Here is a 24,577-nt window from a genome sequence, read left to right as displayed (position 1 = left end):
TGCCTAAAACAAGAAAAAAATAGCCAATGGGCCAATTGGGATCAACTGATTTAAGTTTTTTTTTTTCCTACACAATTGCCAGATAGTTTTTTTATATATATATAAGATTTTGATAAGAATGTTTATATATTTGTGCTGAAAAAATATATTTTTTGCAATGCAAAAGTTCAGGTCTTGTCTTGAGTCAATGTGTTTCGAGATATATAATCAGAAATGCTTTTAACTAGTTAAATAATTCTCATATTTTCAAACATTAAAACATCAAGCTTTTAAAGCAGCAATAAATACTGCAACATTCACTGGTGTACTGTCAAACAATTTTTTTTACAAATATTCAATAAAATATTTTAAAATCTCAATAAAAAATAATAATCATAATAATAAATATTCCTTTATATTTAAATACATCCCATTTTAATTCCAATTTTTTTTAATTGCATCTTAAAACTTGCAAATCACAATTTTATCAGAGGGATAAAAAAATATAACTAAAGTAATTAAATACATACAGTCTCAATTAGATAACTGACTCTGGCATGTGCATGAATCTGGAGCAATAAGAGTGAAAGAGATTAATATTTCATGCATTTGTTTTATTTAGTCATTAGAAATAGAAACTCACAACTATTTTTTTAACCTTCAGCACCAGTTTTTATTTAGTAATAATCAGTATGGGCTACTCTCCAATCTCATTTGGCATTAAAGACTCCAGATGTGTGATGAAATTAAGAGAAAATGGAAAAGCAAAGCAGACTGAGTTGGAACGTTGGGTTCCATAAGTAAGCAATCTATATATATACTTACAGACATAATTACTACTAGCTATTTTTAAAAATGAAAAAACATGTCTACAAGTTATTAAAAGAAAATCGCCACTTCCTGTCAAAGAGGTTGCGACCCCTGCTCTGACAGGCATATGGCAGGTGTATGTAGAAAGAGTGTGTGTCGGTCATTCGGTGTTGGCATTAATTACTGTACCGCTTGAGCTGGTCATCCTGGGCCTGTAGAGCGACTCATACTTCCAGATGTCCTCCTCGCTCTCGGCCACTAAGAGACAGTGGCACACGCGACTGTCATGCAAGTCCTGAAGTAGGAGGCGCTGTGGAGAAAGTCAAGGGAGGTTAAACAGTAGAAAAGTGGGTCTTTTCTGATCAGAATGAGCTGCAAAATGGACCAGACTTCATGCTGATAGTGAAAAAACTGTCCTTTACCTGGTTGACTATTCGTCACATTTCTCCAATCCTCCTCACCACCAGCTGATGAAGACGCAGGTACTCTGGGACCTCCTCCTCTTCCTCCTCTTTCTCTCTGTTAAAACTCTTGCCAACACAACGCTCAAGATTCACAACACTGTAAACTGTTTAACATTCTCAGCTGGAAAAATGCAAAATTCATTTTTGTTTGCATGTCTGGGGAAAAGCGTTTGCAGTTTCAGCACAACAAACAGACATGCTGCTCATTTGTATGCTTCATGTACTTAGAACACAACTGAACACAAAAACTCATTTATAGGCATAAAACACGAGGCATATTTCCATGAATAGCTAACTAAACTCTTTCCATAAATGACTGATTTTTTTTTTATATTGTCAGATTTTTTTTCTCATAATAATTTTGGTAACAGCTTTGAAGTCAACAATAAATATTTTAAAATATAATGTAAAACAAAATGTTTTATTTATATATTCATATTTTAAATAATATTATAATATTATATTAATATTATAATTCAGTCATAAAATGTAATTTAAATTAATTAATGAATAATTATCAAATAACATTTCATTATTTGTTTTGTGTACGTGTATATGTATGTGTGTATTATATATATTATATAATGTTAAAAAATAAATGTAAAAGTATTATTTAAATAAAATAATATATATATATATACTATATTACATAATTTCATTAATAAGTATATAATAATATCAAATAATCATACATTTATACATATATATATATAATAATATATATATATATATATATATAATATATATATATATACACACACACACACACACACCCCTTATATTTTTGGTGTACCCTCCTTACCAAAACAACAATCATCCATATCTACACAAAAACTATGAGACAGCGATGAAACCATCGTTCTTACATTGCCATTGCAAGCCTTTAAAGGTCTACTAGCCAATTCTTTCACTTGCTGATTTTTGCTTGCTTTTGGCACTTTCTGAATGTGAATCTTATAATCTGAGGGTGTCTCTGCAGCAGTTCCTGGTGTGAGAGAAAACCTCCACTCTGTCCTGATGAATTCTGATGATGAGCCAGAAATCAGGCATGAGCGGCGTCTGTCTCTCCTGCTCATTCATAGTGGGTCCGTCACACTCAGAATCACTGCCGCCTCCATCATAACCTGACACACACACACAGCACCATGAGGAATGATGCCTGTGATGTTTTATCATGCTGTGTGTTGAGTCCAGGCTGCCCTGACTGGAGACGACGCTCTGAACTCGACTGGGCCGCAGTTTCCCACTGCCTGAAAGCAACAGGAATCAAAGCCGCTTAGAATAAAAAAATATTAACTTTATTATTAGAGTCTAACAAACAAACAAAATCACTGCACCAGAAAACATCCAAAAAGTCGACATGTATAAACCACAATAATCCAAAAGAAATAATCACAAGATCCAAAATCATGTGACATATTCAACTGTTATTGATCTTTGTTTTAAAGGAATAGTTCACCCCAAAATAAAAATCTGCTGAAAATGTCCTCACATTTAGGTCATCTAAGATGTAGATGCGTTTGTTTCTTCATCAGATTTGGAGAAATGTAGCATTGCATCACTTGCTCAGCAATGGATGCTCTGCAGTGAATGGGTGCCGTGAGAAACAGCTGATAAAAACATCACAGTAATCCACAAGCAATCCACACCACTCCAGTCCATCAGCTAACATCTTGTGAAGCCAAAAGAAACAAATCCATCATTAAGACTTTTTAACTTCAGACTTCTGGCCAAAATCAAAAAGTTCAAACAATGTTCTCCCTCAAACCAAAAACCACACCCACATATTTCTCAAACAAAAAAATCCACCCCCGCTCATATTTATCTAAACATATTTTTTCCTTATAAAGATCAGACCACTTTTGGATTTGTTTCTTACAAACATGCAGCTTTTTGCTTCACGAGATCTTAACTGATGGACTGGATCTGATTATGTGGCCAACTGTCACTGGTTTTGTGTCTTGTTTATGTTTGTCTTTGTCGTCAGCACATGGCCTTGCTAATTGTGTTCTCGGCCATCCCCTTATTCATTCCTCATCATTCTATGTCACCCTCACTCTGTTCACCTCATGAACGATTTGCTTGTTTGTGGTCATTTTTTTGTCTTGTAGCGGTTAACATTCCCTGTTTTTGGTTTCTTGTGCCTGTTTTGTCTAGTCGGTTGTTTTTGATTGACTATGCTGTTGTTCTTTTGCTTTAGACTTGATTATTTTTGTTTTTTCTCAGTCCTGATTCTTGGTTTAGTTCAGACCAATTGGTAATTTGGACTTTACTTTATTAGTTCATTGGTTTATATTTTCCCTTGTCTTGGTGTTTAATGTTGTGTTTTCTGTGGCGCTTTGTCGTGTCCTAGTCTCTTGTTAGCGTTTGTCCTGTTTTGACGTTCCCGTGTGTTCCTGCCCTGTGTCTTGGTCGGCGGTCACCTATGTTTGAGGCTCATGCTCGCTATGAGGCCTTGTGTGGTCTTCTCTCATCAGCCTTGGTCTTGCCGCCCCCCTTCGTTGCCAATGTATTCTGCAAGTTTCCTGAAGCTGACTCAGTGGCCTTCTTAGATGTCCTGTTATTGTGTTCCTGTTGATGCAGCTTTTGGCTTCACAAGACATGAACTGATGGACTGGAGCTGATTATTGTGATGTTTTTATCAGCTGTTTGGACTTTGGCTTCACAAGACATGAACTGATGGACTGGAGCTGATTATTGTGATGTTTTTATCAGCTGTTTGGACTCTTATTCTGACGGCACCCATTCACTGCAGAGCATTCGCTGATGAACAAGTGATGAAATGCTACATATCTCCAAATCTGATGATGAAACAAACTCATCTACATCTTGGATGGCCTGAGGGTGAGAACATTTTCAGTTTTAAATTTTCTATTTTTGGTTAAAATATTCCTTTATGATGACTCTTGCACATGCCACTGTAATTGCCATTGAAATGCTTTGTTGTCTTTTTCATCCTCATAGTATGCAAGCCTTTTTTGCAACTTTTCACCTCATTAGAGTCCAGTGTTGGGAATGTTACTTTGGAAATGTAACAGGTTACAGATTATGAGTTGCCCTATTTAAAATGCAGTAAGTAGTGTAACTATTTAAATTGCTTTATTAAAGTAATGTAACTGCTTGCATTTGATTACTTTTTGATTAGGCTACTTTTCAAAATTCAAATTTCAAAATTTTTCTAAACTGGTAATCATTCTAAAACATGTAAAGCAGGCAGGGTTAACCTTACAGTACTACTCAACATTATACCTGTCTGATTTTCAAAATCCTTCATCACTTGAATTAAGATTATACTAATATAATTTCAAAGCACAGCCACCACAAACTTTAGACTTTAGCACCTCTTTTTACTTTGAGATTGTTCTGAGGTAAAATACAGATTTAAAATCATATCATATCATAGTTTATATCATAGTAATCATATATAGTTTAATAGTTTCATATGTTTTGGGTCAGTTTTTTAATGTTCTCTTTAAAGCTGCATTTATTTGATTAAAAATACAGTAAAAACAATAATATTGTGGAATATTATTACAATTTAAAATAACTGTTTTTTTATGTAAATGTATTGTAAAATCTAATTTATTCCTGTGATCAAAGCTGAATTTTCAGCATCATTACTCCAGTCTTCAGTGTCACATGATCCTTCAGAAATCATTCTAAGAAACATTTCTGATTATTATCAATGTTGAAAAGAGTTGTGCTGCCGAATATTTTTTGTGGAAACCATGATACTTTTTATTTTTCAGGATCCTTTTTAATAAAAAGAAAGTTCAAAACAGCAGCATTCATTTAAAATAAAAATCTTTTGTAACATTATAAACATATTTGATTTTTTTATGCATCCTTGCTGAATAAAACTAATTCTTAAAATTGAATACAAATAAATGTTAATTTCTTACATAGTGAAAATCATACAGAACTTGTGACAGTGTATGCTTTGTTGAAAAAGGCAATCCCAAAATGCACTGCAATGTGAAAAATCCTGTTTGAGACTGTGGTCAAAGTCAAACGCAGAGGAATCACTGAATTAAATATAAATTCATGTTAAAACATTTTAAAAAGTGTGCAAGGTGGCTAAATGATGCCTGGGTTAATTTTTTCATCAAGTACTGTACATTTTTTTTACTTTACATTTAAGTACAGTACAGTTTAGTTTTTTACTTTTTAATTACCATACAGTTTTTATTTAACTTTTAGGTACAGTACATTTTAATTTAATCATTTAAGTTTTTTATTTACCTGTATGTAAGCACAGTGCAGTGCTAATGTTCAAACTGTGTTTACAATGTTTAAAGTGGCTGACAATAATGAATAATAAATTAGGAATAAAACGGCCTCGATTTTGAGTTGAGTTTCATGTGAGGCGTGCCACTTATATGCAGGGCATTTCGTAACTTTTACTTTCCATTTCAGACAGTATGCTGATTTATAAGACAGCGGCCCATGTGGCAATAGACATCAAGTCAACTTTGTTAAATCTGAGTGTTACATTTACTTAAACCACACTTTATTTTAAAGTTAATGTGAAAACTTCATCATTAAACAAATGCAATGCATTTCTTCAGGTATGGTTTTAAAGATTGCTGATAATTACCTCAGTGTCGGGCTCTTTTCTCTTGGACTCTGTTTCTCTGTTTGCTGATGCTCTGGCTCCGTCCTCCACCTCAGGACACAGGCTGCTCTGCCGAGACGTTGAGTACTGAGCAGAGATGTTAGACAGCTGTCTCATGGCCTGAAGCCTGAGAAACTGCTGTTGACTCAGTGAGATGTAGTGGAAGTTGTGCTGCTCGGCGTTCAGCAGGTAACCAGGAAGCGATAACCTCTTGAACTCCTGCAGCGAGGAAGCAGGGACGTGTTATTAAACAGCAGGGAAGAACATGATCTCGTTCCTGACCTTTGCTGAGGAGTCTTATCACCAATAATAGAGGTCATCACATGAGTTCAAACCTCTTGAAACTTTACCAGCGACTGCTCGGGACCAAATACGAACTGCAGAGGAATGACCTCACAGTGGCACGGGCGGCCGCTGGAGCGACACACTTTCTGCAGCGTGGAGGAGCTGATAAAGACGAGTGCCGCAGAGCAGAGACTATCTCATCCTCCAACAGCCAACGGATCTGAGACAGATCACAGACAGGGTTATGATGTTAAATGTGACCATGGACCACAAAACCATAACTATTTGAAAATCTGGAATCTGAGGGTGCAAAAAAATAAAAAATATTGAGAAAATCACCTTTAAAGTTGTCCAAATGAAGTTCTTAGCAATGCATATTACTAATTAAAAATTAAGTTTTGATGTATTTATGGTAAGAAATTTATAAAATATCTTCATGGAACATGATCTTTACTTAATATCCTAATGATTTTTGGCATAAAAGAAAAATCTATAATTTTGACCCATACAGTGTATTTTTGGCTACTGCCACAGGTATACCCCAGCAACTTAAGACTGCTTTTGTGCTCCAGGGTCACATACAGTACTGTATATTTTATTATTTAATTATTATAAATGTATACATTATATAAACTTTATTACAAGCATTAATTAATCATTGCTAAATGCGACATTTACCAACGCATTGTTAAAATGAAAAGTTGAATCTGGAAATATTATTTAATGGAACTGAGCTAACATGAACTAACAATAAATAGTTGTATTTCTATTAACTAATTTTAACAAATATTAAAAAAATACTACAAATGTATTTCTCACTGTTAGTTAACTAGGGCAAAGCATTACTAATGGGACTTACTGTAAAGTCTTTCTAATAATTGTTTGGGAAGATGAAGATTATTATTATTTAACAATGTAATATTATTAAATAAATAAAAAAAAACACTTATTTTCATTTAATTTTCACTCTCACCTCATCCATGGTGGCTAAAACAGCCATTTTGTGCGGAACAGGAAGTTTGGACAGGGGATCTCCAGGCATACTGCAGAAGACGACAAAATAAAAAGTTATTACTCAAGATATTTGGGCTCTGAACGCTCACCTTTCCACACTGACCCCACGCGCAGGCCATCCAGATTAGCCATGAGCTCCTCATCGGAGGGACGAGGGCTGTCCAGGAGAGCTGATCTCAGACGTGTACCTACAGCACATGCACAGAGAACTATCAGGATCACTCCAGCTGTTTGATTCTTTCCCAAATCTCTTCACGAACACTGACCTGTTGTGGTGGAAGTCAGGAGTCATGACCTCGATCTCCAGAGGCAACGTGAGCACGAAGATATCAAGAGTGACAGACAACTCGTTCAGAACCACTGACCGAAGATTCTCAGCGTTCTTAAGACAGGTAATGACTTCACCTGTATTTTATTATTATTATTTTTTTATTTTATATTTTCTAACATTACTGAAAATACATGAACCAGGTTAAAACTAACCAGAGGGATAAAACTCAATATATTTATAGTTTCATCCCTTTAAACCAATGAATTTCCATGATTTTTCATGAGTTGTTAGTTATTTTAAATTATATAATTTATTCATATTTTAAATTAACATTTATTTTTATAATTTTTCGTGTCTCTTTTTTTGAGTTCAACATTTTCATCTTATTTTCATTTCAGCTTAATTTCGATTAATTAAATAAATTTTTAGTTTTAGATTTATTTTTAGAAAAACAATAACGTTTTATTTTTAATATTAGTTAGCAATAACAACACTGTTGATCGGGATTTTGCAATCACAAAACCAAACTTTTATGCAAAAAATAATTAGGACATTAAGTAAAGATCATGTTCATGAAGATATTTTGTATATTTCCTACTCTAAATATATAAAATTTTCATTAGTAATATGCATTGCTAAGAACTTCATTTGGACAACTTTAAAGGAAATTCTATCAACACAAAAATTATATTTTTCAGCACCCTCAGATTCCAGATTTTCAAATAGTTGTATCTCGGCCAAATATTGTCCTAGCATAACAAAAAGCTTATTTATTCAGCTTTCAGATGATGTATAAATCTCAATTTCGAAAAATTGACCCTTATGACTGGTTTTGCGCTCCAGGGTCACATATATTGAGCCAATCCTTGAAATAAATACATTTGAATGATTAAATGTCTTATTTTTAAATGATTACGTTACATTCACAACCAAAATCGTCATGACTTTTCCAGGTCACGACCATAAGCTAATCAGCATAAGACCACCTACATTTACATATGTATTTATGCATATATGTATTTAACAAATTATTATTTAGTAATATTAACGTGATTTTTAATGTGAAAAAGAGAGCCAGTCATAACAAAGCTCATTTACATATAAAACAAAGCTCACTGACAATCGTAATAATTTACATTTGCACATAGAAATCAGAAATAGCAAATATACAGTACAGTTAAGATACAAAATGATTAATTTTTTGGTCAATAAATCTTGACTGATGCTGTTAGTGGACTTCTAAATGCAACAAAAGTGTAGAATATGACTCTGTTAAGCACACAGAGTATAAACTCAGACAGATTGGCAGTATTTGCGTGAGCATGGGGCAGGTGAGGTGCACGAACAGAGGAGGCATCTCAGGCTGCGGACCCTCCACTTCCAGCAGAGAGTCTCCGTCCAGAATACTGAAGGAATCCTCGTCCTGGTTCACCGTGTTGGAGTCCGACGGAGACTCGCCTTCACCTGCTCCCTGTCCTCCAGACCCCGCTCCGCCATTCCCACAATCCTGATACTCCACCTCCAGATCCGTGTCACTCTCCATCACGATGCAGCAGCCCGACACGTTCTCTGTGCATACACAAAGGATAAATACAAATTCAAGTTAGCTAACAAATTCACATAAACTATACAAAAAAATGTTCATTCATCAGTGCTGTTGCACTATAGCTGTGCATGCAAGGAAAATATTATTAATCAATAATATGACAGCAAACTTTTCACAATCCATCTGAAGCATCGTTCATCTTCATCTTAACACTTATTTTCTTTATGTATGACGCGCATTTAGTGAGAGAAATATTACTGTTAGACACTTGTGCGCTTATGTTCCAAATTGCATTAAAACAAATGTGAACTTTATTAAAACAGCCTGAGGTGGACACACAGATACAGAAGATGTTAAAGGTAGCAAACTGAACATTCACACTGAACCATGTCTAAACGTCTTCTGTGGCAAGTTCAGCTTCAGACACCTCACAGTCCTCGCTGACTCTCCACTCTCCGTCTTTGTCTGAATCCTCCTGCAGACGGAAAACAGTGCCAGAAACCATTCATGTTTACAAAGTCCTGCTAAAAAGATGAGCGCTGATTTGACACTGATTTGACCAGGTACCCAGTGTTGTTGACTAAAATAAAATAAAACTTTTTTTTTTTTTTTTTTTATGTGTGCATCTTTAAAATGAAAATACAGTGTATTAAAACAAACACTTCTGTGAATGTATATCTTTTAGTTCATACTGTCAGTAAGATGTTCCAGTCAGTAAGATGTTAATTTAGTAACAGGCAAAATCAGATAAGGACAAAGAAGGAAAGAATCAGTTCAGTATCACTATACAACTATAAAAATAATAATATTTGAATTATAAAAATGAAACAAATCTTTAAATAAACAAATATTACTATTGCAAAAAGACTATTTACTATGAAATAAAAACAACGACAACAACAACAATAAAAACAACAAATAATAAATAATAATAATAACCTATAGAGCTTTTATTTTGATGGAAAAACACAGTGAGACCTTAAAGCTTCTCTTTGGACAATAGTTGGTAAAATAGTTGGTGCATTTTGCACTTTCAAATGCATGTACAAATGACCAAAATATATATAACACATCACTATATAATTTGAATTATTAAATATTAAAATGAATTGATATATTTAAATTATTTTATGTCTTAGTAAATATAATATTAGAATATTTTGTATCTTTTTACCTATTCACAGTCAGTTCAGACTGCAAACTCTTAACATAATGACCTGGGGCCTTTTTCATAAAACAAGTTCATTTTATGAACACATTTTCTGCCCCAATTCATGTTAATGAAATGCGTTATGTACATTCGCAAGTATTTATATATCAAACTAATGTTTGTTTGTTTTTACTGTAGATCCACAAGACTGAGATAGTAAATATTTTAAATCAAATTAATTAATTAAATACCTGTTATTTAGACAAACATGAAAAAATCAAGTATGGGGACAGGGTGATTCCCATTAATAATCTCAGTAATGAGACACTAATGAATAACCATTGAGAACAATGTGAATTACATAAAAAACTGAATGAAATAATAAAATAATAAAATAAAAAACAATCTGGACATTTAATCGAAAAAAGGCCAGATTCAAAGCAATAATGAGAATTAGCCTTTTTTTTTTTTTTTTTTTTTTTTTTTTTTTGCATTACTCTAATGAGAATTCGGGACATACATGTGCTTAAATGCTTTCTTATTTTTTTATTTTTTTATTTTTATTTTTTACTTATTTATTTATATTTTTATTTTAAATGAATAATAAAATAAATAATGGTTATTTAAAAATGTATGGACTCTACACTAAAGAGAATTCAGGACCTAAATGTGCTTAAGTGCTTAAAAAAATATTTTTTGTTATTTATTTATATTTTTATTTTAAAATAATAAAAGACACGTGGTAACATTTTACAATAAGGTTCCATTTGTTAACTACATAGGTTAATGAAAACTAACAATAAAAAAATACTTAAAAGCATTTATTAATCTTAGTTCATGTTGATTCCAGCCAAAAGTTGTATTAATGTTAATTAACAGACCTGTGCTAATATGGACTAACAATAAACAGCTGTATTTTTACATTAATAAAGATTAATAAATACTGTAACATGTATTGCTCTTTGTTAGTTAATGTTAGTTAAAGAATTAAATACAGTTAACAAATGTAACCTTATTGTAAAATGTTACCATAAATGTAATTACAAATGTCTTTTCTCAATACAGTAATGTGTTTTTTTTTTTCCCCCCTTTTACTAATGAGAAATCAGCAGATAAATGTGCTTAAATATTTTCATGCTTATTTATTTAACTTTGTATTTATTTAAGCTTTATGCATAGCTATGCATATGTTGGCGTGTGACCTTTGACATAGCTCTGGTAGTAGTGTTCCTGGAGCAGGCTGCAGTAGTTGGCCAGTTCTTTGTGTTTGTGAGTGTGCGTCACGATCCCCCCACAGGAAGATGCTCCTCCGCTCCCCAGAGACACACACCCGAGACACACACAAACACAAACACAGGTAACAGCAGGCCACAATCTGCCAGACATTTTCTACAACACTACACCAGCAGAAGCAAGCGCAGCTGAATTACAGCCCTTCAAATACATACAAAAAAAACAAATTATTAATAAAATAAAGAAGTACATTTATTTTACAACACTCAAAAAATAAAAAAAAAAAATAAATAATTAAATAGTGTTAAATTTATTTTCAATTTCTGAAAAAAAAGAGACACCTTTATGAAAATGCAATAGTGTTAGAAAACAGAGAGACAACATGCAACAACCACATCTGTCCAACATTTGTACAAGAAGCAAATGCATGCTTTCTGTTTTTCAGATTTTATTAATTTGGGTCTATATTTACTAACAGAAAAACGGTGATTATAGACTCCAGAAAGTGTAATAAATATGTTTAATTAATTATTTTAAAATATCAGTTCTTAATGGCTAGTTGCTGATGGTCTTGATATTAAATATCAGTGGCCAAAACATCAGAGTATAATACTTTATATTAAGCAGCACAATAGCACAGTGCAATAGGATTTCTTTTATCTGCAGTCCAGCGGATCATCAAATATAAATACTAGTCGTGTTTACTGCTGAAGAGCACAGGAATATATCAAACCAGCTTTAAAAGCATGCAAAACAGATTTACAGCCATGAAGCAACAACACCCGAGATTTATACGGCATACATACGTCAATAAAGCAGGAAAAATACATTTAAAGTGCAGCCTAAGACTTGGGTTGCTCAGATGAGCACTGAGTACTCAGACAAATAATAATAATCAATAATAAAAGATATCACAGTACACACACACATATACTTCCCTATGTAAACAATAAAAGAGGACTTTTATTTTCGATGCGATTAATCGTTTGACAGCACTAACATATACATATAAACATACATATAATTTGTTGCATTTATATAGCGCTTTCTAGACACTCAAAGTGCTTTACGATGTGTTTGGACTATTGAGCTCTAATTGGTGTGGCATTGACAGACGATGCACCTGTGAATGTAGCTGGCAGGAAAGTGAGCAGGATCTGCTGATGGCTGATGTATTTGGCATAACATTTCCAGTGAGGAGATAAGCTGCCCTGCTCCGCGCCAGCTGGCTCCCCATCTACAAGATCTGCATTACTGAAGCTCTGCCAGGAACCTGCTCCGCGCCAGCTGGCTCACCACACACACACACACACACAAACACACACACACACACACACACACACACACACACACACACACACACTGTAAAAACTCTGCCAACAACAGAAGGATAAGTACACTGCCGTTTGAAAGTTTGAGGTCAGTAAGATATTTAATTTTTTATGAAAGAAATTAATATTTTTAATGAGCAAATACACATAACACTGATCAAAAGTGACAGTAAAGACATTTATAATGTTACAAAAGATTTATATTTCAAATTAATGCTGCTCTTGAAAAAAAAGTATCATGGAAGCAGCACAACTTTTCAACATTGGAAAGAAAAAATCTCACTGACCACCAACTTTTGAACACCGGTTTGCATGTTTCACTTACATAACACAAGTAATAACTAACTCTGATGCTGAAGTGAGAAGAGTCAAACTGTTAAAGCTGTAAAAAAAAAAAGGCCTTGTGGGGTTTTTGCAGGTCAGTATTGTGAGTTATGAGCAGGGTCCAAAATGTGAGTGGAAAACAATCTGAGAAGAATATAATATACATTTATTTCATTTTATTTGATTTTTCATTAATTTATTTTGATATATTTTTATAAATATTTCTAACAAGCCATGATTTTTGTATTTAATTAAAATTTATTTGTACTGGAAATATAATTATTATTATTATTTTTTATTTTATTTTTTTTGTGTTTTCCCCTTGGATATAAGCGATGGACTAATGTGCAGCTGTAACTAGTAAGGACTGATGCTAGCAACGGCAAGGTCAGAGGTTCTATTCCCAGGCAGCATTAAATTGACGTAAAATTTTCCTCTGTGGTAAAAGATGTGCGAGTTGAACACTTTAGTTTCATCGCCGTAGGTCAGACATCATTCCTGTCATATGTATTATGCTCCTGATAAAGTAACCAGGCAACTTGAAAGTAACTCTGAAAGTAAAAGACTGTTTGACACACGTGTGTGGACTGGTTGTGAGTGTAGCTGAGCTGTAGTATGAGATGATGCACCTGTAGTGTGCTGGAGGAGCCCGTCACCTCTTTACTGCTTCCTACAGAGAAAGAACAGTGTCCTGCCTCTCCAGAGGCTTCAAACTCTCTTCTGAAAACACACAGAGATAAACACAGTGAGGGAAGATCAGGGGTCAGATTCTTCTTATGTCTCTAGTAATTGCTAATAAAACAATTAAAGGTCATTTGGGTTGTCTGGCATCCATTAGCGTGAAGTCTTTCAATTAGTGTGTTTTAATTCATCTACTTAGTCTAAACGTCTTGTTTAGCTTTGGGTCGAGGTGATACTTATGTTATTTAAAAAGCCTCTTCTGCTCACCAAGGCTGCATTTATTTGATCGGAAATTCTAAAATATTAGAAAATCTGAAAATAACTCTTTTCTGTCAGAATATATTATTATGTCTGTGCTCAAAGCTGAATTTTCAGCATCATTACTCCAGTCTTCAGTGTCACATGATCTTCAGAAATCATTCTAATATGCTGATTTACTGCTCAAGAAACATTTCTGAATATTATAAATGTTGAAAACAGTTGTGCTGCTGAATATTTTTGTGGAAACCATGATTCATTTTATTTTACAAGATTCTTTGATGAATAGAAAGTTAAAAAGAACAGCATTTATTTAAAACAGAAAAAAATCTTTTGTAACATTGCAAATGATTTTACTGTCACTTTTGATCAGTTTAATGCAGCCTTGATAAATAAAAGCATTAAGTGTGTGTTTTGGATGCATGAATGTTATAGACATTTTAGCATTAAAAACAAAAACAAAAAACAAATCACCTTTAATGAGAGAAAGTGAGAATGGAGCCACATGACTGTCTCTTCCCGCTCTGGGATGTGATGCATGAATGCCACATGATCACCATGGGTCAGTGGGATCTCTTGATCACTGAGCTCATTCTGCAGAGAGCCGTGGAAGAGGTTCAGGAGGAGATCGTTGGGCAGACAGGAGGCGCTACGGGAGGCGTCCGCTTGACCCTCTGTTAAAGGTCAAAGGTCAACCGGAAAACAGTTAAATAAGGCCCAGTGTTCACTGATTTGGATAAAGGAATATGAATGTAAGAAAGGATAGGACGAGGTCTGCATGGGCTTTAAACTGAAGCCCGAACCCGGCCCGTACCCGAGATCGTCTGACCCAAGCGGCACAGTGAAATTTAGAGCCCGAACCCAAAAATCTTTTGGATTTTTTTCACAACAAATATCCAATTTAATTTTTTTTGTAAAACTGACGGACTTCACGATCGCATGCAATGGTCAGTAAACAAATGCATGTAAAGAAACAGATTCATCAAGGCTCGGCCAGTTCACAAGGCAAAAGAAAAAACACTTGCCAGTTATGAAAGTTTATGAACATCAGGTGCACTGGTCACATAAACTCTGCGACAAGACGATAATTCTTCCACCGTGCAAATTATGGTCATTTTCGTCAGTTAAGGCTCATTAGCATTCGGCCTGCTTTTAATCAGACACAGAGATGCAGTGCAGTAAGATCGCATTTATTTGAATTAATTAATTACATAATTCGGGCTCGGGTCAGGTAGTAGACCTCTAGCTGAGGTGGATGGAGGATGGAGTCGTACCTCGGCTGAAGGTGTAGAAGAAGAGCTCGATCTGCTGGCACTTGGGCAAGAGTTTCATCAGGTGGAGCTGGAAAGGCACAGTGTGTATGCAGTCATCAGCAGCAGCACCTACAGGAGCAACACATCACACTAAGCATCAGAACTCATCCGACTGAGAGGAAGGAGACGGGTGATGGTGCACGTTTGTACCTGGAGCATCTCTGACGCTGCTGAGAGGACACACCTGCTCTTTATTCTGACACAGCTGGATGAGGTATTCAAACGTGATCATCGTCGTCATGCACGACAGATCACAGGGAAAAATCTGGAACGGAAAAACACACAATTTTTGCATTATTGACACACTGTTTTCCTAATTAATGTTGTTCAGTTGCTTTGACGCAATCTTTTTTGTTTAAAGCGCTATATAAATAAAGATGACTTGACTTGACTTGACAATTCATAAGCTTTGACTGTCAGATCTCAGTAAAAATCAAAACCGGCCCTATTTACGTTCTTACAAAATCTTCCTGGTGTTATTAGGAAGAATTCACCAATGCATTATTCTAAAGAAAAAAAAATATATATTATATATATAGAAAAAGTGTTTGTTTGTATTTTGAATTAAATTTTACTTTTATATTTTCTGTTTTATTTTTAATTTTAGATAAAGTTTTAGTAATTCTGTTGTGTTTTTGTAACTTTAATTTTTTTTTTTTTATATCTAATAAGTTTTTATTATGTTTTAGTGTTTAGTTTTTCTTTTTTTTATTTATTTAGTTTTTTTTTTTTTTTTTAGTACATAACAAAAATGAGAAATCCCTCTTTGGTAACTAGCTGAAATTAAGTAAGTTAAATTATAAATTTATTTATACAATAGGTTTTAACGTTTTCATTATTTTAAATAATATAAACATTAACTGAAATAATATATATATATTACATACTTCATTAAATAAATATATATATATATAAAAATAACACAACAAACAACATTACATACTTCATTCAGGCAACATTTCTCTTTTTTAACTTGTACTAAACTAACAAAAAGTCGAGTCAAGTCAAGTCACCTTTATTTATATAGCGCTTTAAACAAAAAAGATTGCATCAAAGCAACTGAACAACATTAATTAGGAAAACAGTGTGTCAATAATGCAAAAAACTAAACAAAACTAAAATTAAAGTGATAAATATAATTAAAAAAAATCTAAATATTAATAAAACCTGCAACAGTTTTTAATAAAATTAGAATTATAAAAAATCTAATATCATTACTAACCACAGTCAAGTCCCAGATTTAGTAAAACAGGTATAATTACTTGGTATCTATTGTATTTATCTATGATATTTAGATTTTTTTGTTTATTTTCTGTGACATGTCACATGTAAGTGTCAGTCACGATGATGTCACTAATAGCCTGAGGGATCTCCTGGTAGGTGAGCTTCTGAAAGTGTCTCTGCTGCTCCAGTGAGCTGCAGACAGCTCCGCTCTGAGGCTCCACCCAGCACTCCGTCACCAAATTCAGCTCTGTGTCCACATCTATGGCCTCCACCTCAGTGTCACTGTCATCATCTGTGGAGAAACTGGAGACACCACACCAAAAACAGACAGAGTCAAACCAAACGGCCATTATAACACAATGAGTGGCTTCCAGGCACCCCTAACTCAATTTAATCCAGGAGGGCGGTGGAGCCTCATATATATATATATATATATATATATATATATATATATATATCCCACTCCTATCGGGAAGCCCAATCGCAGCACCATGCAGAGAGCTTTAGAGATCAGACGCACCAGATAGAAGGAGACGGGCGGCAACTCAGAGGCACTGTGGGAATAATGCTTGTTAAAACACTGCTAAACTGCTCCGTAAATTTGCCAAATAAACTGTGGATGAAACTTTAATCATATTATATATACACAATTACCATTTTAATTAAAATTTTAATAAATTTTTTATTTTTATACATTCCAATTAATATATTTTTTATATTTATTCTGTGTTTTTGTCATTTTTAGTAGATTAAAAGAATAGGTTTTTTATTCACATAATTTTATCAAATTTTAATAAAAAATTTTTTATATTTATTCTGTGTTTTTGTCATTTTTAGTAGATTAAAAAAAATTATTTTAATACATAAAGGTAAACTAAATTAAAAATGAGAAATGTTGCCTTGGCAACTAGCTGAAATAAATAGGTTTTAATATTATATTTTGTTTCAGTTAACATTTTATTTCATTTTATTTTACATTTTTTACAATTTTTTACATTTTATTAAAATTACAAGAAATGTTTCTCTTTTTTATTTTAGTTTTAGTTTACTGTAATAACTCTGGGATTAAACTCTGTCACATACATCGAGAAAAAAAACTAAAATAAAATTTAACAATATTTGATGAAAAATGAATGAAATTAGAAATGTTGCCTTGGCAACTAACTGAAAATAATGTTCAAGTTGAAGTATAAAAATGACAATCTAAAGCCAAAATATAGAATTATATAGAAATACCTTAAAAATGACCAAAGCATATAACAGAAATAATAAAAAAAAATCATAATGAAATGTAAAAATAAGAGTTAATTCAAAATATCAATAAATAATATAATAGTTTTAAAAAATAATAAAATAAAATAACACAGGTCAACTAAAATGTCTGAATGTGGGAAATATATCTGAATCTATTGTGGGAATAATGTGAATATAAATATTAGATGAAAACTGAAAATTAGAAATGTTGTCTTGGCAACAAACTGAAATAAATACTTTAAAGTCAATGTATAAAAATCTCTAAAACTAAAGCTGAAATAAAAATCAATTAAAGCTATATAGAAATATTTCTATATAACAAAAAAGAAAAAGAGAAAATGTAAAACATTTTTTACAAATTTAAATAAAAGTTAATTCAAAATATAAATAAATAATATAACAGTTGAAGACTACTTAAATAACACTGGTGACCTAAAAATGTCTAAATGTGGGAGAAATGTCTAAATCTACTGTGAGAATAATGCTTGTTAAAACACTGCTGAATTGCTCTGTTATTTGGCAACCGAACTACACATGCACCTGTAAATAAGTCTGACGTATGAGTATCCCTCCACCAGGACCAAACTGCTCCAGTCCCTGAGCAGCGAGGTGAGCGCTGAGTGAGAGAAAAAAACCTAAAGAGCCAACAGACAAAATGTGTAAGTGACGTGTGCCAGTAAAAAACCTAAAGAGCCAACAGACTCAGGTGTGCATTATTTTTCTAATAATTCAACGGCCCGTCGTCATTCCTTACTTGAATCACAGCTTAAATAGTGTTTTTGACATCGACAAACCCAAGTGCATTTTACCTCAAAACTTGCGTCTAGTTAACTTTCTAAAGTAGCAATCGCTTCTCGGGTCGACATTAACACACTGACAAAATTATATTCAGAATTAAAAAATTTTTATACCACTTTTTAATGTGTGATTGTGTAATGGTTTTCACGAGATACCAACCTTTCGCGAACTTGCTTCCAACACTCGTTTCTCATGGAGACGCGGTGTGCACGGAGGGGAGGGCTGTGCGCGCGCGAGTAACGTTATGTGAGAGAGACGCGTGAGTGAGAGACGCAGGGAAATGAAATGCAGCTGAACGTTTGCTCTATGAAAGACATTGACAAAGACGAAAACTAAGGACATTAATCTATAATTTTATTTTATTTTAGTTAGTTTTGCCAAACACACATTACAGTTTTGGTTAGTTATCGTTTTTTTTGTAATGCCTCTTTTTTATTTTTATTTCAGTTAACACAATTTTTTTTTCCCAACTAGTTTTCGTTTTTTTTTCGTTCGTTTTCGTTAAAGATTATAACCTTACTATTACTTTTCCGACAACGTTAAGTCGTCTCACCCGACAACGCGACAATCTCCTTCTAGGGCCGCTCATGCAGGCTCAGCTCAGGTGCCGGTCGCGTGCAGCGCTGCAGCCACGTAAAGAGAGTTTGCCCTTCCCCTACCGACTTTCACTTTCGGACGGGTGCCCAAATATGGAAGTGAGTGAGGCTTTGCGATTTTTTTTTTATTTTTTTATTTTTTTATCTAGGCCTACGTGAAATTCTGCATCCATTGTACGATTTTTTTTATTTATTTTTTTTCCACCTCGGAAGGGCAACGTGAGTCGAGAAGGGCATATGGGCACATCCCCGTGCACGTGCTTCGGGACCGCTCATAACACATACAAGACACGGGATGGTACTGAAGCTACCGATACTGCCAGCGTTGTGCACGTGCTTCGGGACCGGTTTGAACAGAGAGAACCATGCAAACCAAAACAGTTTACAGCCATTGGGAATAAATGAAAACTGACATTTTCATACCAACTCAAATTGAAATTTTTTTAAGTAACTTTCCCAACACTAGTTGGACCACGCTATATTAACCACTGAACAATCCAGGCTGTGTCATGCTCCAGAATGACAGCGATGCAGCGATGCATGTGCAGCCAGCACTGCCAGAAGTTGGCATCCATGGACAGGACAGGCTTCCAGTAGGATGCAAACTGTGATTGGCTGGAGTCTTTAGAGCCACTGTGCTGGAGGGAGAAGACCTGATGGAGAACAGGATTGTGTTTAACGTTAATATCACTAAAACACAACAAAAATCTGAAGCTTAGTGTACTACATTGCCATTTATGTAATTTAAGAGATGCTTTTATCCCCACTGTTTGGATTCAGTATCATTTTTATATGTTTTTGAAAGATGTCTCTTCTGCTTATGAGGATTGCATTTATTTGATCAAAAATACAGTAAAATTGTGAAATATTATTATAATCTCAAGTTGCTGTTTTCTATGTTAATCTGTTGTGAAATCTAATTTATTCCTGTTGTCAAAGCTGAATTTTCAACATCATTACTCCAGTCTTCAGTGTCACATGATCTTCAGAAATCATTCTAATATGCTGATTTGTTACTCAAGAAACATTTCTGAATATTGTCAATGGTGAAAACAGTTGTGCTGCTTAATATATTTGTGGAAACTTATTTGTATTTTTCAGGATTCTTTAATGAATAGAATGTTTATTTAAAATTCATTTATTTGAAATATAATTCTTTTGTAACATTATAAATATCTTTGCTGTCACGTTTGATCAATTTAAAGCCCGATATACTTCAAACAAAATCAAAGAACGAACTGATATGACGTCATTTCTAATAAAATCAGACCAAAACGAAGTTCGTTTTGAGTTCGTTTCGGCAGTTCGAAACAGCTGACCAAAGCGAACTTTCTGGCACAGATATATCCGCACCTGTATGATCGCTTGCGGAGAGATTTTAAAGATTCAGAGAAAGCATTTAATTCCTAGAAAGAAAATGCAACAAGCTTGGTGTCGACGACCCGGAGTTATGCAAAAAGCGACGCAGAGAAACATCCGAGACAAGTTTTCCAAAGCCATGAAAAAAATGAAAGGAAAGAGTAAAGATATAAGGTAGCAAGTACCAAATAAATGTTTCAAATAAATGTTATACCATACTGCTGCTGCTGTTCTTTTAATAAGCAAATTTGAAGGGTATACAATAAATGAAATGCCAAACAAACATACAATAATAAACCTTTGTTTTTATCATATTTATATTTTATCAAATATAAAAAGGTGTAAAAATGTATCCAGTTCAATAAAATAAATGAACACTAATAAAATAAAGTAACAAACTGACTCCAATATTTTTTTTCTACATCATGCTAAATTTTTCAGACTATGAAACATTCACACTTCCCATAAAGGACTGATTATTGTTCTTTGTATTGCAAACATGATACTTGACTCTGAACTGCTGCTTCATTATTCTTTTGTTATATTCTGACCATTGGTGCCCGTCTGACACCTAGATTGCCTACACTTCATCATTTCAACGTTGTTGTGTTTAGGGGATGCGAGCAAGCGTTGAGAGTTATGTTTACATTAATCTACACCCTGCCTCCAGCAGTGCAGGGGTGTCAGAATGTTCGAAAACAGTATACTGTCGCTCAGCATTTTCAAACTTCTTTTTGCCCCCAGACGAAGAATGAAAACGAACTTCGTTTGAAGTATACCGGGGCCTTAATGCATCCTTGGTGAAAACAAATCATGCTGACCCCAAACACTCACCGGTGCGGTGGATCCAGGTGGGATGTAAAACAGAGGAACCCCATTTGTGCTTTCGGGGGTGGTGTAGTGCTCTGGGATGGAATTAAAGGACTGCAGGTGCACCAACATCTGGGGTCTCATTTATAAAACTCTCCGTAGATTTCATCCTAAAAGTGTACGTAGGCACAAAAGCTAGATTTTGCGCACGCACAAAAGTTTTCAGATTTATAAAACCATGCGTACGCCAGAACCTGAGCAAAAAAATTTCTTTATAAATCTCAGTCAGGGGAAGATGTGCGTATGTGCATCTCCACCCTGACTCCTCTCGAAATCACCATATATGGAGCTTACAACGCCTAGTTTTACTATGCATAACCTCATCTGCATATCATTTCCATGCATATTCCCATCCACGTGACACCATATTTAACACTGTTAAAGGTACAAGACATCAAGGAAATATGAGATACAGAGTATAAATGCCATTTGTGCCATACACAGTTTTTATTGCTAAAAATCATCCAGTATTCTTGTTACGTTTTAGCATAAATATATCAAAATCCATAAAAAACAAAAGTGTTTACAATAGTTCTCAGATAAATATTTTAGAATAGAGTTGATCTCATTCTTTCCACTGGCCCAAAAGTATTTCAATTGTTTTAAACAATTCAAATCAAATTTAATTTATGCAGTTTTGCTGATAAGGTGAACATCTTTTAACTATTTTTGCGTACATTTATTGCAGTGTGAATAGAATTGTCTGACTCAGCACGTCACTGACAAGGTAGCCTATTTTAAAAAGAGAACATGCAAATTGCCATTTTCTTCAAGTTGTATCCTTCAAATACAGTGGTATTTTTCATAATGTTGTATAGATGCCTTCACACAACATCAACACCTCTGTGCAGCTGTGCTTGTACAGTAAGATATTATCACTGGAACTATTCAAACCAAGACCGTTCCACCGAATCCAATTCATATAATTTTAACTTCTGCATGATGACTTTATGTAGTTTCAGTGATTATCTCCATTAATGAGAGTGGAATATTTAATGTAAATGTGTATATTGAAATGAAAACAGATTTTAAAATCGTTGTTTTCTCACTCCAGGTAAAAAGAGTGTGTACACATGGTCTAGAAAGTCCGTACAGTTTATTTTTATTAATCCTGATATGTGCGTGGAAAAATGCGTACGCATATTTCCATGCCCATTTTGTGCGTACGCAAGCTTTATAAATGAGGCCCCAGGTGTTCATTAAAGAGCCTGTGCTGGGAGACTACAAACACACAGATGAGCCATTATGCAAAACCTAATGATAATCAAAATAAATTCATATAAATATGTATACAGTTGCACTTTATTTTAAGTACCAATTCTCACAATAAAATAACCATTATTTATCACCTTTGCCTTAATAAACTAATTAATTATTAGTAAACTCGCTTAGGTTGTTAAGTTTAGATACATGTAGTAGGATTAAGGCATTAAGTATGCAAAATAAGGCATTAATATGTGCTTTATAAGTACTAATAAACGGCCAATATGCTAGTAATATAAAAACAGAGAGAACTTTTACTATATATGGTCATTTTGTACACCAACCAATAAAATCCTAGCTGTATCTAGATGTTTTCAAAGTGAAATTAAAATCATTTGTGGTTCCCTGAAGTCAGACGCTTCATTTCACAAATGATTTAGCAACTTCAAATGAGGATCATATGAGGTATAAACTAACTTTTGACCACACCTCATGAGCTTTTATGAAATTGCCTTTAATTCCATATGAACTAAGCCTGACTGTGAGGCAGAACTGAAAGTGAACAGACAGCGCTGAGAGCTCTGGGACTGATTTCTTTGAATGTGTGGTGAATTAACCGAGTGTTTTAAATGAACAGAGCGATCCTCTCTTTGACATTTTCAAGGACTCCAATGTCTCTGAATACTTCCCATCCTTCTCTGTGTTTCTCAGATCTCATAAAAAAATGCTGTTACTGTTAGAAATTAGAACTGTTACTAAATTAGAAATGTCGTCTTGGCAATTAACTGAAAGAAAAAGTGTTTAATTTGAATTACTAAAACTAAAAGATTTTTTTTTTAAGCTATACAGAAATAATAGTAAAACTAATAAATAATACTGAAATAAAATAGAAGCCAATTTAAAATATGAATAAGTACTACAATAGTAAAAACAAAACTAAAACACTGTTCACTTACTGTCTGAATGTAATTGTATTACTTAACAAAATATGAAATCAAGGGGCTATTATTTCAAAGATACTGCAGGCACATATTACTGTTGTGAAGCATCAGCAGAGGTGGGATCCATTTGCAGCTTTATTTGGATAGTCAGACAAGACAGGGTCAATCACCAGTAGATACAATGGAGAAGGCAAGGCTGAGACAGAACCAGGTACAGGCACAAGATCAGGGTAGATAGCAAACAATCACAGGAACAGGTCAATCCGAGTCAGGGCAGGCAGAGAAACAATCGATAAACGTTAAACAGTCCAGGTCAAAACAAGAAGGCAGAATAAATGTATACAAAACTCAGTAGTGACAGCCGGGGGCAAATCAAGACTTCGCGGTGAGTAGGAGTGAGTGAGCTGCTTATATGTGTGTGTGTATATTAGCTGCAGGTGTGTGTGTAATTAGTCCCTTTTCATGAGGCAGGATGGGAATTGGAGTTCAATGGGCTACAGTCAATATTCAGGTGAGAGTTCCCTCTGGTGGTGGGAAGGAGGCAGCACGGGAGCCTCCTTTGTAAACAAGCCCTCCCCCTGCGAGCGGCTCCTGACGCGAGGGAAGCAAACGACGCCGGGGTCTACCACGAGGTCGAGGGGCCGTTTTTCGGATGTGTCCAATGAAAACTCCTCGTTGAGTGTGGGGTCGAGGAATATCTCCAGCTCTGACCCAAGAACGCTCCTCCGGTCCGTACCCCTCCCAATCGGCCAGATACTGGAGAGTGCCACCCCGGTGCCTGGAGTCAAGCAACTTGTGCACTTGATACGCCTCCTCGCCGTCCACCAGAATAGGCGGGGGATTCTGCAGGATGGCTCCCTCCCTCCAGCTCTCCTCCCGGACCACCAGCGGGTTTTAGAAGTGATACATGGAATGTTGGAGAGATACGGTATCTAAACGGAACGAAAACTGGATAAGATTAAGGGACCGACATACCTGGGACTGCCAGTTTCTTGCATGGCAGTAGATCTTTAGTGGAGAGCCGACCCACTGCCCCTGGGATGTATGCGGGGCAGATG

The 24,577-nt window shown here is 34.6% G+C and overlaps 2 protein-coding genes across 2 annotated transcripts in view; both read right to left on the bottom strand.

Moving 5' to 3' along the window:
- LOC122137576 (KICSTOR complex protein SZT2-like) overlaps positions 1-15,533 on the bottom strand; it is a 62,313-nt gene extending 46,780 nt beyond the window's left edge. The window contains 20 exon segments of the mRNA XM_042725212.1: positions 979-1,099; positions 1,251-1,319; positions 2,256-2,377; positions 4,595-4,616; positions 5,851-6,087; positions 6,204-6,325; positions 6,328-6,373; positions 7,127-7,196; positions 7,271-7,315; positions 7,317-7,355; positions 7,434-7,572; positions 8,732-9,007; positions 11,337-11,446; positions 12,451-12,629; positions 13,652-13,698; positions 13,701-13,742; positions 14,436-14,480; positions 14,483-14,635; positions 15,236-15,343; positions 15,425-15,533. Coding sequence (XP_042581146.1) covers positions 979-1,099; positions 1,251-1,319; positions 2,256-2,377; positions 4,595-4,616; positions 5,851-6,087; positions 6,204-6,325; positions 6,328-6,373; positions 7,127-7,196; positions 7,271-7,315; positions 7,317-7,355; positions 7,434-7,572; positions 8,732-9,007; positions 11,337-11,446; positions 12,451-12,629; positions 13,652-13,698; positions 13,701-13,742; positions 14,436-14,480; positions 14,483-14,635; positions 15,236-15,343; positions 15,425-15,515 — 2,083 coding nt within the window. The 5' untranslated portion in view covers positions 15,516-15,533.
- Positions 15,534-16,506: 973 nt separating this feature from the next.
- LOC122137575 (KICSTOR complex protein SZT2-like) lies at positions 16,507-21,736 on the bottom strand. The gene is made up of 6 exons (XM_042725211.1): positions 21,340-21,736; positions 19,651-19,799; positions 19,432-19,495; positions 18,293-18,387; positions 16,962-17,052; positions 16,507-16,878 (listed from the first exon to the last, which is right to left on the bottom strand). The coding sequence occupies exons 1-6, from the start codon at positions 21,457-21,459 to the stop codon at positions 16,597-16,599; spliced, it is 801 nt and encodes a 266-aa protein (XP_042581145.1). The 5' UTR covers positions 21,460-21,736; the 3' UTR covers positions 16,507-16,596.
- Positions 21,737-24,577: the final 2,841 nt, after the last annotated feature.

The sequence above is a fragment of the Cyprinus carpio genome, chromosome B6 (assembly GCF_018340385.1).
Source record: "Cyprinus carpio isolate SPL01 chromosome B6, ASM1834038v1, whole genome shotgun sequence".
Classification (NCBI taxonomy): Eukaryota; Metazoa; Chordata; class Actinopteri; order Cypriniformes; family Cyprinidae; genus Cyprinus; species Cyprinus carpio.
The sequence above is the reverse complement of the archived record's forward strand: the minus strand, read 5'-3'. Positions and strand labels throughout refer to the sequence as shown.

Bases quoted from the DNA above. Each gene is read 5' to 3' on its own strand.
- LOC122137575 (XM_042725211.1), bottom strand. From the start codon at position 21,459: ATGAGACCCCAGATGTTGGTGCACCTGCAGTCCTTTAATTCCATCCCA. The intron at 19,800-21,339 runs GTGAGTGTTTGG...GTTCTCCATCAG, and splicing joins CACCTGGATCCACCGCACCG to GTCTTCTCCCTCCAGCACAG. The intron at 17,053-18,292 runs GTGCATGTGTAG...TTATTCCCACAG, and splicing joins TACGTCAGACTTATTTACAG to TGCCTCTGAGTTGCCGCCCG.